This window comes from Corylus avellana, chromosome ca3, assembly GCF_901000735.1.
Source record: "Corylus avellana chromosome ca3, CavTom2PMs-1.0".
Lineage (NCBI taxonomy): Eukaryota > Viridiplantae > Streptophyta > Magnoliopsida > Fagales > Betulaceae > Corylus > Corylus avellana.
In genome coordinates this window covers 26,463,710-26,478,777 of record NC_081543.1, presented here as the reverse complement: position 1 = coordinate 26,478,777, position 15,068 = coordinate 26,463,710, and the positions used below count along the sequence as shown (strand labels likewise).

Below are 15,068 nucleotides of genomic sequence, written 5' to 3'. Positions count from 1 at the left end.
AATATATAGAAGTCAAAAGAATAAAGAGTCTCATACATTAGCAAAGTGGGACAAGCCCACATATTCTCTAACAGGCAACAACAATGTCCCACAACATTTAAGTTGGATTGTTTTAATTATGAGAATGTCTAACTCGATTCCTAGAAGGATGTCTTGCTTGCTTTGTAAGAAAATGCTGTAAAAAAGAAAAAATAATAATAATAATAATAAAAGCAAAGGATACATTAAATTTAGAAAGAAAGAAAAATCATATTTTTACAGTTAGTCCATTATTTTTGCCCAAACTTTAAATGAGTCTTTCTTTCACTTTACTGTTAGAGTTAACGGTTTTTTATATGCCACATGTATCTCATTTGACATTTCAAGACCCAAATATCAGTGCCACATCAGCAATTACCATATCATCAAAAAAAAACAAAAAACAAAAAACAAAAAACAAAAAAAAAACAAAAGAACCAAGTTTCCATCCCTAAGCTAAAACCAATTGATCTTACCTTTGGAGTGAAACTCTTTTAGAGAAACAAAAACATGAGAACAAGAGTGAATGATATGAATCAACTAGTAACAAGTAACAACACATAAAGGGATATATAGATTAGCTTATTCGAGTGAGCCTTGACATCCAATTTACAGTAAATTATATTCTAAAATAAAAGTCAACTCATACTTTTTTTATTGGTAATTTCATTTTAAATAGAGTCGACAAAAGAGACCATTGATTACATAAAGGTCTAGATTTCTAAGACTAGGACGACTATGAATTAGAAATCTATTCCTTATTAGCCTAAACATAAATGCAGAACATAAATGGAGATTTACATCTTATTATTAGATTTTGTGGTGGGTGTGGCCATGGACTTTTCCAATGGGTCTTTGACGATAGTTGGGCAGACTGCAGTTTCGTTTTGTTTTTTAATGGTAGTTTTTGCCAGTTTGGGTTGTGTTTTTAGGGCAAATTGGTGGTACATGCATCTTCCTCATCTCCTCCATGGTAGTATGTAATTGGTACATAATGTCAAGGATCCTTTCAGAGTGGTAGATCGGCTTGATGCGTTGTCATACATCAGTGATTGCTATGAAAAAAAATCTGTCTGGCTCTGATGCCACTTAATGCAAATCAACTAGTAACAACACATAGAAAGTGGTAGATCGGCTCATTTGAGGGAGTTGTAACCTCTAAAATAGATCATGATAGATCAAAACAATAAAAGATAAAAGAATGCTTACGTTAATTCAGAGTTTCACCGAAATAACGTAGAGAATGGGTTGAACTCTCACTCATCTTGGTAGAGCCTCACTACCAAAAGAGAAAGAGACGAAACAAGCCTCACAGAAAACCTCTTTTTATCTTTACATATCTCCTTCGTAGGGGTACAAAAAAACACTTAAATAGACTTTGAGAAATCCTAACCTTAAATTGATTGACTTTTGACTGACTATGGGCTAAACCCATTATTAAATTGCAAAATACATTTAAATCTTAAAATTTAAAACCTAAATAAAACTAAAGACTAATTTATTCTTTTCTCATCTTGCATCACTTACAAGATTATTGATATTGGTACAATCAGAATAAGGATGCATGACGGAATTGTTAGGACTTTGATAAATGTTCGACACATACTAGATTTGAAGAAAAATCTTAAAGGCTCATTGGTTGTAATGAAAGGTAACAAGATTTATGGTCTCTACTTTCTTCAAGGTAGTATGGTGATAGATTCAACTGATGTGTCTTCTTCAGATTATTTTAGGCTTTCAGTAGTGTTAGCATAGTAAAGTGATGATGAGCATTTCATGTCGCATGTACCTTACTTTAGTGCGTTTGGGAGCATTATGTATGTTATGGTGTGCATTCGTCCATATATTTCACATGCAGTAAGTGTTGTTAGTCCTGGCAAGGTTCTCTAGGAGGCAATGAAATGGATACTCCGTTATTTACGGGATCCTATAGATGTTGGTTTAGTTTTTGACAGAGATAATGGTATCGGTTCTAGTGTTATTGAGCATGTCGATTAAGATTTTTTGGTGATCTGGTTGTGACACAAGGATATATCATATTGAAGAAAATTATCTTAGAGGAAAATTTAGCAGATATGTTGACTAAGCTAGTTCTGGTTCCCAAGTTCAAGAGCTACTTGGGCTTGATTATTGTTTGTAACTTGTGATTGCCTTAGGGGTGATGGAGGAGACGTCATGAGGAGATTTCATTTGGAAATTGATGAAATTCAAGTCAAGGTGGAGATTGTTGTAGTATGACTTATGTTTCACAGGTCTTTAGTATGGGGCCCAACTATTTATCCTATTTCCATATTGGTTTTGGAATACTAGTCGGTTTGGAGTTCTTTTGTGAGCCGATATGTATTCCTTCTAGAGTTGGTTTTGGACTTCTTGTTTTACAACCGACTTTGGGTATTATAAAAGGACATGTTGGCTTAGCTTTTGAAGTGGAGTAAAACCTGTGTAAGCCACATGGCAACATCAGAGTAGCACGAAGAGAGTTGTGCCATCTCACTAGTGTTTTCTCACTTTGTTGTATCATAGGCACTAATGAAAGAATTCTATATAATTAAAATGCTAATTAACAATATAAATTAGCAGCAGAATAATTTAATTATACAAATACCTCCGGTCATTGCTTTGCTCAAGCGTAATGAAGAACACCTTTCTTAAACAATCAGAGAGTTGACAACAAAAAAGAATATAGAGAAAAATGTTCTTTTGACCTATGTTTACCAGTATAATACCGTATAAAATGATGGAATTCACAGGGCCTTCTATAAGTAGGTCAGGGACATTTGCTCTTAATTGTTATTGATTTTGTTCCTCCCATCAAGGAGAAAAATCACTCAATAACATAATTTTTATAACATCTTTTCAAATTCCATAATGTCTTTTGCTAGAATAAATTCCTTGATATTGTAACTGAAAAGATTATAATAAATATAATCGTAACCAAAATTATATTAAATATAATCTTAAATAAATCTGGCATAAATGCCATACCTCATAGGATTTTCTTACATTCTCCCACTTGGCCCTTATGACACATAAGTTCCTTGTACGGCTCGGTTCTATAATATGACCATTACTTTATTTATTCTAAGCATTTATGGAATCTTCCCACTCACACAAGGAATACTACATATGAATTATGGCGGTAAAACCATTATATAATAAGTCATCCCTTCCATGCATTACAATATACAATATCCCTTAAATGAGTACTATATGGGCAATCAAACTTTATGAATAAACTTCCCATAAGCTATTCAAGTCTAACTTTATTTTTATCCCCATGGATAAGGTAATAAATGTGCACAAAAAACTTTATAACAATGACTTGATGTTTATAGACTAAAAGAAAAAACTAAGTACAAAATGAACCAATGAGCCCCATATGCTACACATGACTTTTAAATAACTTTACCGGTAAACCTTTAGTTACAAGATCCGCAATCATCAATTCAGTACTGGTATGTTCAATGAACACTTTATTTCTTTTTATGTTTTCTCTCACACAAAGGTATTTGATGTCGATATGCTTACTTCTGCTTCCACTTTTATTATTCTTAGAGAAGAATATGGCAGCACAATTATTGCATAAGATCTTTATTTGTGTTGCTATAGAATCAACAATTTTGAGACCACTAACAAATTTCTCAACCATAATGCTTGTGTAGTGGCTTCATATTATGCAATAAATTTTGCCTCCATTGTAGATGTAGCAACTATAGTTTGCTTGTTGCTTCTCCAGGATATAGCCCCTCAAGCAAGTAGAAAGATATACCCTGAAGTAGACTTTCTATTTTCTACACATCCAGCAAAATCCGAATCTGAATATCCAACCACCTCCAAATGGTCAGTGTGTCTGTATGTCAAACTGTAGTCCTTGCTTCCTTGCAAATACCGCATGACTTTCTTTGCAGCTTTCCAGTGTTCCAACCCTGGGTTGCTTTGATATCGACCCAGCATTCCAATTGTCATTGCAGTATCAAGTCTATTGCAGACTTATACATACAATAGGCTGCCGAATGCAGATGCATATAAAATATTCTTCATCTGCTCTTGTTCCAATGCATTTCGGGGACATTGATCATTACTGAATTTATCCCCTTCAATGATAGGTGCTATAGAAACTGAACAGTTCTTCAGTCTGGATCTCTCAAAAACTTTTTCAATATAGGCCTTTTGACATAAGAACTCTATGCCAATGACATAAGAGGCTTCACCAAAATCCTTCATTTCAAAATTTTGAGAGAGAAATTGTTTGGTATCGTGTAGTAAACCTAAATCATTACTTGCAAGCAAAATATCATCTACATGCAAGACTAAAAATATTACTTTACTCCCACTAACCTTAAGGTATATACATTGATCAACAAAGTTCTTAATAAAACCATATAAGGTAATAACTTTGTGAAATTTGATATACCATTGATGGGAGGCTTGTTTTAGCCCATAAATAGATTTCTTTAGTTTGCAAGCTTTCTAAGTGTTATCATCAAAACCTTCAGGTTATTTCATGTAAACCTCTTCTTCAAGATCGCCATTTAGAAATGCTGTTTTCACATCCATTTGATGTAACTCTAGATCAAAATGAGCTACTAATGCCATGATTATCTTAAATAAATGAATCATTCTTTGAAACTGGAGAGAAGGTTTCATGATAATCAATGCCATCCTTTTGCATGAAACCCTTAGCCACAAGTCTAGCTTTATATTGTTCAACATTACTAGAAGCATCCTTCTTAGTTTTGTAAACCCATTTGCAGCCTAAACCTACAGCTCCCTTCGGTAAGTCAACGAGAACTTAGACTTGATTTTTAGCCATGGATTTCAACTTTTCCTACATGGCATTTAACCAAAATGTGGAGTGATCTCCACTCATGGCTTGTGAAAATGATTTTGGATCATCCTTAGGCCCAATGTCAAAATCGAATTCTTGGAGGTATACAACATAATCACTATGGATTACTGGTCTAGTTATTCTAGATAATCTTCTTAATCCTACTTCCTTTGCATTTGGAGGAGGTTAAGTAGGTTCATCCTAAACTTGTTCTTCATGAGTTGGCTATTCTAAAATCGATTGTGGTTCAAGGTAATTATTTTGATTTTCCTTGAGCATAATGAAACGTCATTTAGATGAAGGAGCTTCAGTCAACTCTTGTGCTTCCTTTAATTCAATTTTTTTAGGATAAACACTCCCACTATGTTCAGAATCCTTTAAAAATTTTGCATTTATAGACTCAACAATTCTATTATTATGAGAAGGACAGTAAAACCTAAATCCTTTAGAGTTTACTGCGTAGCCAATAAAATGACCACTAGTTGTCCTTGGGTCTAATTTCTTCAGATTTGGATTATAAATCTCCACTTCAGCAGGACAACCCCATATGTGTAAGTGATTTAAACTTGGTTTCCATCCATTCCATAATTCAAAAGGTGTCTTAGCGACAGCCTTGGATGGGACCGGGTTTAATACATACACTTCAATTTTTAAGGCTTCACTCCATAGGAATAAAGGTAGCTGAGAATTACTAAGCATGCTCCTAACCATGTCCATAAGTGTGCGATTTCTTCTTTCTGCTATACCATTTTGTTATGGTGTGCCAGGCATTGTGTATTGAGCAACAATACCTTCCTTTTCAAGAAATTGCACAAATGGACTTATCATTTGTCCATTTTCTATGTACCTTCCATAGTACTCTTCACCTCTATCAGATCTTACGATCTTGATTTTCTTTTCCTTTTGTTTCTCTACTTTTACCTTATAGGTCTTGAAAGTATTTAATGCTTTAGCCTTATCATTTAGAAAATAGAGATACATAAACCGTGTATGGTCATCAATAAAAGGTATAAAATATCTTTGACCATTCAGGTAGAGAGTAGAGAAAGGCCCACAGATATCTGTGTGTATGATTTCAAGAATCTCATAACTCCTTTTGGCACCTTTAGTGGTCTTGTTGGTTTGCCTTCCCTTTATGCAATCTACACAAGTACCAAAATTAGTAAAGTCAAGAGTTTTTAAAACTCCATCTTTTACTAATCTTTTGATTCTCTTTTTGGAGATATGTTCCAATCTTCTATGCCATAACAAAGTAGAGTTCTCATCCATAAGGCTCATTTTTTATGCCAACATCAATATGCAATGATAAGTAGTTGTTTTCAAAGTTGGGATTTAGATCAATTTTGAATAAACCATCAATTTATATTCCACCACCAATAAAATGTTCACCTTTAAAAATACTAAAAGTTGAATTGATAAACCAAAATCTAAAACCAACAACATCCAATTTTGAAACAGAAATCAAGTTTCTAGAAAAACGTGGAATAAAAATACATTATTCAGATCCAAAACATGTCCAGATTTTAAAAATAATCTAAAAGTCTCAACTGCCTCCACATGTGAAAACAATTTATTTCTTGAGTATACATGTTGTTCATTGCTTGCTGGTAATTTCCTTATGTTAAGATAACCCTGCATTGTATTAACAATATGGATTGTAGAACCAGAATCAATCCACCATGTATTACTAGGAGCCTCAACAAAAAAAGATTCATAACATACTAAAGATATGATATTACCTTTCTTTTCGAGCCATCTTTGATACTTTTGGCAATTTTTTTTCATATGCCCATTTTTCTTGCAGAAGAAACATGTATAGTTATTGCCATTTTACTTGATCGACAACTTGTTCTCTTTCTTGAAATGTGGGGCATTCTTGCCTCTCTTGGTCCTTTCTTTATCATGAGTAGCCATGTGAACACTTTGTGGCATCTCATGTTTTAACCTCTCCTCTTCTTGAACACACATGCTCAGAAGTTCATTTGCTGACCATTTATCCTTATGTGTGTTATAAGAGATCTTAAAATGAGTATATTTAGAAGGAAGAGAGTTCAAGATGAAATGGACCAAAAATGACTCAGATATATCCACCTCTAGGGACTTCAGTTGAGCAGACATGTCCTTCATTTTCATAATGTGCTCTCGCACACTTCTGGAATTGTCGAAGGTTTTGCTTGAAAGCTTTTTCATCAGGGTGCTGGCTAAGGCCTTATCGGAACTCACAAATTGTTCCTCAACGGCTTGAATGAATTCTTTTGCCTTATGGCATTCTAGGATAGAACCCATAATGCCCTTAATGACATGAGATTTCATAAACATGAGACTTAAACGATTAGATTGCTCCCACCGTTCATGCTTAGCAATATCTTGTGGCGTACTTATGTTTGGGAGGGCGGGTGGTTCGTCCACACGGAGCGCCAAGTCAAGTTTTATACACCCCAAATAAAAAAGCAAATTTTTTTTCCATTCAGAAAAATTATTTCCATTTAGCATTGGAACAGTACTTTCAATAACAGCGCTAGGAATAGCTGCGATAATTAAGGAAAATAAAATACTTTAATGCTATATAATTAACCTTAGTTTAAATTAACCAATGCTAATTTAATAGTAAATTTCAACTTACCTGTGGGCAATGTTGCATTACGCATAAAATTTACTCTTTATTAATAGGACTAATAAATTTAATATTAATAAATAAAATTTTTCCGTACCTGTGGGCCTAAGATAAATTTTATTTTCAATTTTAAATTTACTATCTTATTCTAATTAAGTCATAAAAATAAAAACGTCTTTGTGGGGATTAGTAATTAAATTTATGAATTAATTACAACATAATGTTAATTTTCTTTATGAAATTCACATATATAATCTTGATACAATGATCATTATAAAATCAGGATGATGTGCCTCTCTCAAAATTATTATGATAATCACGACTTCATTAACATCTACTAACTATATAGATGCCAAATTGTTGCAATTCGACAATTCTGAATTTTTTTTCCCAAAATGCCCCCATCCCAAGTTAAAAAATAAAATTAAAAATTAAAAATTAAGGGGTGGCCGGCCACCCTAGTTGGGCCTAGGGGTGGCTTCGCTTCGTCCACCCCAGACCGAACATCCTTTAATTTTTTATTTTTTATTTAAAAAAAAAACTTGGGATGGGGGCATTTTGGAAAAAAAAAAAAAAAAAAAAAAGAAGTTAGAATGGCCGAATTGCAACAATTTGGAAGTTTGGAGAGGGGGGGTCAAGCGTCACTTTTTAAACATTGGAGGTCAAAGTGCAAATGAGTGGATAATTCAAGGGGTAAAATGTATTTTTCCCTAGTTTTTTAGTATATTTGACTTTTACAAGGAGTCACATATTAATGCATAAAAAAACCTCTTCTAAACCTTATGATCCTAACCGAAGACATTACTTAAACGAAAAGTTATTTAATTGAAATATTATCATATTTCCAAAAGTTACAATTCTTAAACAATTAATTTTGAATAATTCTTGTAAGAATAAATCAAGGTACTAACTATTCGAGCTATTCAATTGCGATAATAATTAAAATATTGAATCTCAGTAAATAATTTTTGAATTTAAGGTCCAAATAAGAGAATTTATAGAGTAAGAGTTTAAATATGATGGCTAAGAAATGTATCCGAAAAAAAATGTTAGTGATGATGGTGTTGATTGTCCTCAGAATAATCGAAGTGCATGGCGATGAACCTACTCCTTTCTCTCTTGATAGCAGTTTACCTCCTACAAACTTTCATGCCTTCGAATTTTAAAATAGTTTTCATCATCATTGCCTTGAATACACACTTAAATCATGTGAAAAAAAAATACTAAAAAGACAACAATTGAAGGAGTGTATTATGTATCATCTTTTTCGCTGCCTTTTTACAAAAGTAAAACATGATCCTAAAGTTCCTCAAAGCGAATTTTTCCTTATTTCGAGAAACTGCATAGATTTATGTTTGGAGGAGAAACTTGAAGGCTTCGCTATTGGACCTTTTTTATTGGACTGCTATGAAAAGCACTTCGGCAAGCATTAAATGTCTATATCTATAATCGATGAGCTCCAAGAATGGTAAAAGCTACACAACTACTTCTTTAGCTCTCTCTAACATACATGAATGCACACACTTATGACAAAGATATTGTTCTATAATTAATACATGCACATAAATTTCTCATACATTGTAAAAGAATACTTAACATTTTTATACATTTTCAGGATGAAAATACAAGGTTCAAAACCATTTTTTTTTTAAAATTTTAATTCTACACAACATTACGGCTTGCTCCTAACTCAATTTGTTATATAATTTATATTCACCAAGCATGTCTCACTTGTTGAATTTGTATTGGTGGTTTCAAGGTGAGTAAGATGGCATTACATGTTGGTGTGCGAGATCTTGAATATCTTAGTCTTATTGCTCATTTTATTTGTATCTCTTGAGTTATAAAAATGTGTAGATGTAAAGACACTTTTACTTGATTTTGTTTTTGATTATGGTTTTGGGATGATCAACCCCAAGACTGTTCTATTTTGAAGTTGTTTATATTATTTGACTATATGGGGGTGATTGAGCCGGTTTATTTATTTATTTTTTAAATTTTTTTTTTCTTGTGCATGTTTAGATCTTGGATATTGAGACTCATGTTTATCATTTAAAAATATGTATGCATCACTACAGGGCCGGCTCAACATATTTTAGGGTCTTAGGCAAAATTTTGAAATTGGGCCTAATTTTTTTTTTTTTTTTTTTAAGTTACAAAATTTTTTTTTTTTTAAATTCAATTTTTTTTTAAGTAATATATATATAAAATATTTGTAGCAATAGATTTAGATACATCAATAACATTTTCATTATCTTCTAATTTTTTTTTTTTGATGAGTTTCTTGTTCATTTATGAGTTTTTCACCTAAATTATCCTCAATATTTTGTTTATGGCTAATAACAAATTTATTTAGAGCTCCTCTTTGAGATTCAATCAATTTGTCTACTTTTTTTTTTTTTGTAAGTTTTTCATATCCAGTTGCATATTTTCTAGTAGACATGTTTAATTAAAAATACTAACAAATTAAACAAACACGATTTATCAAAAAAAAAATTATGACTATAATAAAATAAATGACAAAAATAGAACAATAAAACCTGATTTGGCAAAGGAATTATGAAGCAGTTCTTGGAGATAGGACAAGAAACTTAGTCACTCGGAGTCGGAGAGGAAGAGAAAATGATGAGATAGGCAGAGAAGAAAAACTCAGAAAAGAGCAAGCAAAGAGAAGAGGTAAAGTGGCAAATATAGAGACTGATATTTAAAATGCCCATGGTTGACAGCAGTTTATATTTTTGGCTCTTGGCTTTCCCTAGATAGCTAAATAATAAATAGAAAATAAATGGTAATATTTTATTTCTAACGTTTATATTTTCTCATCAAAAACAAAAAATTTCTAGAAAGAGGCCAAGAGGATGAGTGAATCATGTAGGCATGTACTGTAGCCATCAGGTGTGTACTGTAGCGTCAGGAGCTCTAGGGAATTGGCGTAATGATGTATAAGGCTTTAATGCTTTGTCCTTTTTTAATTTATTTTTAAAATTTATAGTGGGCTTATTAATTGGGGTCTTATTAAATTGAGGCCTTAAATTTTGATAAAAAAAATTTTTAGGCCCTATTAAAAAAAATTTGGGCCTTCAATTTTTTTTTTTGTCCAAAATAATTTTTTTTTTTTTTTTTTAATTTCTTTTAACTCAAAAAATTTTTTTTTGGGCTTTACTAAATTGGGGGCCCTAGGCGAGGGCCTAACTCGCCTAGGGCCTGAGCCGGCCCTGCATCACTATCAAAAAACTTAATAGATAAAAATATAAATTCCTTAATAACTTTTAGGGAAGAAATATGTATATATATATATTAAGGTCCTTCAACTACTAGGCGATTTAAAAAATGCCCCATAAAATGACAAACGTGACAGTTTGATACATTAAACTACTAAAAGAAGCTATGAAGGGCCGTGTGGAGTTTGAGAGAGAAGGAAAGTGCACTTGACAAAGAAGCTATGCTCTGTGCGTCAAAGTTTGATGTTGAAATAGCCCAGCACAATAACATAGTGGACATGAAATTGACCAAAATAAGACTGTAATTAGATGTTGAAAAGAGTCAATACAATTCCCTGAAAGAAAAAAAAAAAAAAACTTCATAATGGCATTGGCCTCATGTTTGATTTTAGGCTTATTGTTGTTGTTGTGTGGTGGTTGTCTGAGGGACAAACGTTATTGCATTGTAGGAAAGACGATGCTGTTGTGAAGGTTTTAAGGTGAAGTTAGTGGTTTTTTATGTGAGGGAAGCGCAAGTGACAATTTTAAAGTAAATTTGTTTAGAATTTTTCTTGTTCTTGCAACTTCCAATTTATAAACTTGGGAGTTACTGGTTCATCAAAACTTCCGAGTATTAATTGGGTGTAAGGTTTTGTGTAGGCTTAGCATTTCCTAAGGTTTTGCGTTGGGTGTAGGGGCCCATGTGTCCCACAATATTTAAGTTGGATTGTTGTAATTATGAAAATGTCTAACTCGATTCCATGACTTGCTTGCTTTGTAAGAAAATATTGTAAAAAAAAAAAATGCAAGAGCAAAAGATGCATTCGACTTTAGAAAAAGAAAAAAAAAAAATCTTATTTAACCCTTAGATCTTCATCTTATTTGAATTTAACTCATTAGCTTATGTTAAGGATAAGGCTCGTTCAAGTTCAAAATAAAGCTTCTTAAGATAACCCTCAAGATAAAGGTCACACAGTTACAACTGATAAGCATTAGAGGAGTTATTGTCTTAAGTATATGTGTTCATTTTTAGAATTCAAATGTATTTTCATATCTGTAAAATATTATCTCATGTAACAACTTCTATTATAAATGCAAAGCATATACCAGTGTTATGGTATGGCAGTACCATACAGAAACCTCTAGTTATCAAAGTCTTTATGATATCAGAAGCCTTCCTTTTACACACGTCAATTTTTTCTTCCTGCTTCCCATCCCTTTTGTAATTTTTTTTTCTCTCCTCTCTTCTTTCTTCTCCTTCGTAATGTCTGTTGCGTCCTCTTCGCTCATGATTCCCTCTCCAACTGCCTTCACTGTCACCACAACCACTGTAGCCGTTACCCTCCATAACTTTGTCACACACAAGCTTACCAAAGATAATTATCCCTTGTGGAAGGCTATGGTTGTGCCTATTCTCAAAGGCCACTCCGTGTATGGTCAACGGCTCCCTTGCTCGCCCACCTCAAACTGTGACCACTACCACCGATGGAGTTGCTATTGTCACTCCCAATCCAGACTACTCGACTTGGTGTCAACAAGACCAATTGATCCTGGGTGCAATCATCTCGTTTTGTTCGCCAACCTCAAACAGTGACCACTACCAGAGATGGAGTTGCTACTATCACTTCCAATCCAGACTACTCAACATGGCATCAGCAGGACCAATTGATCCTGGGTGCAATCACCTCCTCCTTAATTGAATCCATTTTGATTTATATGCTCAAGTGTACCACATCTTATGAAGTCTGGTTCACACTTGAACAATTGTTCACCTCTCATTCTCAGGCCCACCTTATGCAAGTCCATCTCCAACTTGCCACACTCAAGAAGGGCGACTCCTCCATCTTTGATTATTTTCAAAAATTTATGGGCCATGTGGACACTCTTGTCGTAGTTAGTTAGGCACTCAACGATTTCGAGCTTACCGTTTTCCTCCTTGGAGGTCTTGGGTCAGACCACGACTCCCTTGTCACCTTTGTTACCACTCATGTGGACCCTATCACGATTGATGACCTATATGGGAATCTTCTTGCCCATGAACAAATACACTCTCACAATGCTACAACCTTAGATGTTGCCTTTGCATGTGCAAATTTTGTGGCTAAAAATAGGCCTACCCGTCGACGTGGTGACCGCTACCCTTCATCCAATTTTGTCTATGGTCGTAGTGGGTAATACCAACATCAATATCGTCACCCCAGCCAATTTGGAAAGCAGCGTGGCAGGGGCATGGTGGACGTCCCCCTCACTTTCAACCCCTCCTCTTTTGTCAAGTATACCAAAAACCTGGTCATGCAGCTATCACCTGCCACCACCGCTTTGATAATTCCTTTCAACAAGAAAATACCTCCAATGCTCAAGCCTACGTTGATGCACCTCACTATCTTGAGGATCATAACTGGTACCTGGACTTTGGGGCTTCACACCACATCACGTCGGATCTTGCCATTCTCAACTTGAAGGCTGAGGAATATGGTGGTTCTAATCAAATTGGTGTTTATAATGGTACTGGGCTCTCTATCAAGCATATTAGGACTCCCCAAATTTCTAACCCTTCCTTTCAATTTAAATTACATAATGTTCTCCATGTTCCTCAAATTAAGAAAAACTTACTTTATGTGCATCAATTTACAAAAGCTACAAAGACTTATTTTGAGTTTCACCCATATCATTTTTTTGTGAAGGACCAAGCTACGGGGAACACTCTTCTACATAGGCGGAGTAATCACGGGCTCTACATCATTCCTTCTTTTTCATTAGTTAATAAATCGCGTCAACCAATTGCCTTGGTGGGTGAACGCGCATCTATATCAAGCTAGCATTCCCGGTTGGGTCATCCAGCCTTTAATGTTGTTCATCGTGTCTTATCTTCATTCAAGCGTCATTTCCTGCAAAATAAGAAGGATTCCACGTCTTGTATTGCCTGTCTTGGATCCAAGAGTCATCAACTACCCTTCCCCAAATCTCCACATCGTAGCAAATCTCCTTTAGAATTAATGTACACGGATGTTTGGGGTCCTTCTCCCACCTATTCCAAATCGGGTTTCAAATGTTTATAATATTTTTAGGGGTAATTACATTTTTTTACCATTAACTACTACATTCCGTCAATATACCCCCATGAACTATCACGTTTACAACCTGACCACATCAAACTACCATTTACTTCCCAAAAACCTCATTCTGTCAATCAACATCGTAAAAAACTTGAAATGACCCAAATATTTTAACTTTATAAACAAAAGGGTAAATGTATAATAAATTCCTGAGTCAACGCGTGAAAACAAAAAGCTCCCTCAACTTTTTTTTTTTGTTTGAATTTTTACTCCATGGGTCAATTGAAAAGATGTCATAAGTTCTTCCGTTACGTTTTCTTCAAAATGTCTAACATTTGTCATTAAATCTCAAAATTCACCGTTTTGCCACATCAGCTTTTTTCCACCTCACTTTAATTGTTTTTTTTTTAAAAAATTTAATTTTAAAATTATATATATATATATATATATTAAAGGGGTGGCTAGCGGTGGGGCTGCCACCCCTGGCCACCCTAAAACCCACTACTGGGGGGTAAGGGGTGGCTTTGCGGCCGCCCGAAACCCCCCAACGGGGTGGCTCGCGGCCACCCCATGGGTGTTGGGGTGGCCTGTAGGGGGTGGGCCACCCCTCCGCAAAGCCACCCCTAACCCCCTTGGGTTGGGGTGGCTTGCGGTCACCCTCGAATGGGTTAGGGGTGAATTTGCAAATTAAGTATTAGTTTGAGAGGAATATGTGTACTTTCCAAAAAAAAAAAAGAAAAAAAGATGTAGTTGCGAAGTCACCCTTAGGCCTCAATGAAAGAGAGTGGCCACCCTTAGCAAAGGGGAGATGGTCGCTACATGACCACTCCAATAAAAAAGAAGGGTTAACCACACGGTCACCCTAACAAGGTAGAGGGGCAAGAGACATGACCACCCTCTACGGAGAGGAGAGGGTGGCCGCAAAATCAACTCTAATGAAAAAAAGGGGGTGGACACATGCCTATCCTTGATTTTTAATTTTTTTTTTTTCTGCTTTTTTTAAAGAAAAATCAAAACACATTTCAAATTTATGTTTTATAGAAAAAAATTTTAGCTTACTAGACCATTTTTTTTTTCTTTTCTTTTCTTTTCTTTCTGTTAACCTCACAAACAACATTTTTCATATAATGTACATGGCTCTCACCAAACACTTTAATTTTTACCTTTTCAAATACAAAACTATAACACTTTATGTTTCTTTTCCCCAACACTAGCAATATGGAGCATTAGTGTTATAATATAAGCTAAATTTTGATTTTTACATGTTTGAGTTTTTCATAGCCACTTTCCCATTATTTGTTCTAGTTTTCATTTTACCACATATTCTATGTTTAGGTTAACCGTTCTTATAA

The 15,068-nt window shown here is 34.4% G+C and overlaps 1 protein-coding gene across 1 annotated transcript; it reads right to left on the bottom strand.

Annotated features, from left to right (window-relative positions):
- Positions 1 to 6,676: 6,676 nt before the first annotated feature.
- On the bottom strand, positions 6,677 to 7,132 carry LOC132174333 (uncharacterized). Its single transcript, XM_059586006.1, has one exon. The coding sequence runs from the start codon at positions 7,130 to 7,132 to the stop codon at positions 6,677 to 6,679; it is 456 nt and encodes a 151-aa protein (XP_059441989.1).
- Between the last annotated feature and the right edge of the window lie 7,936 nt (positions 7,133 to 15,068).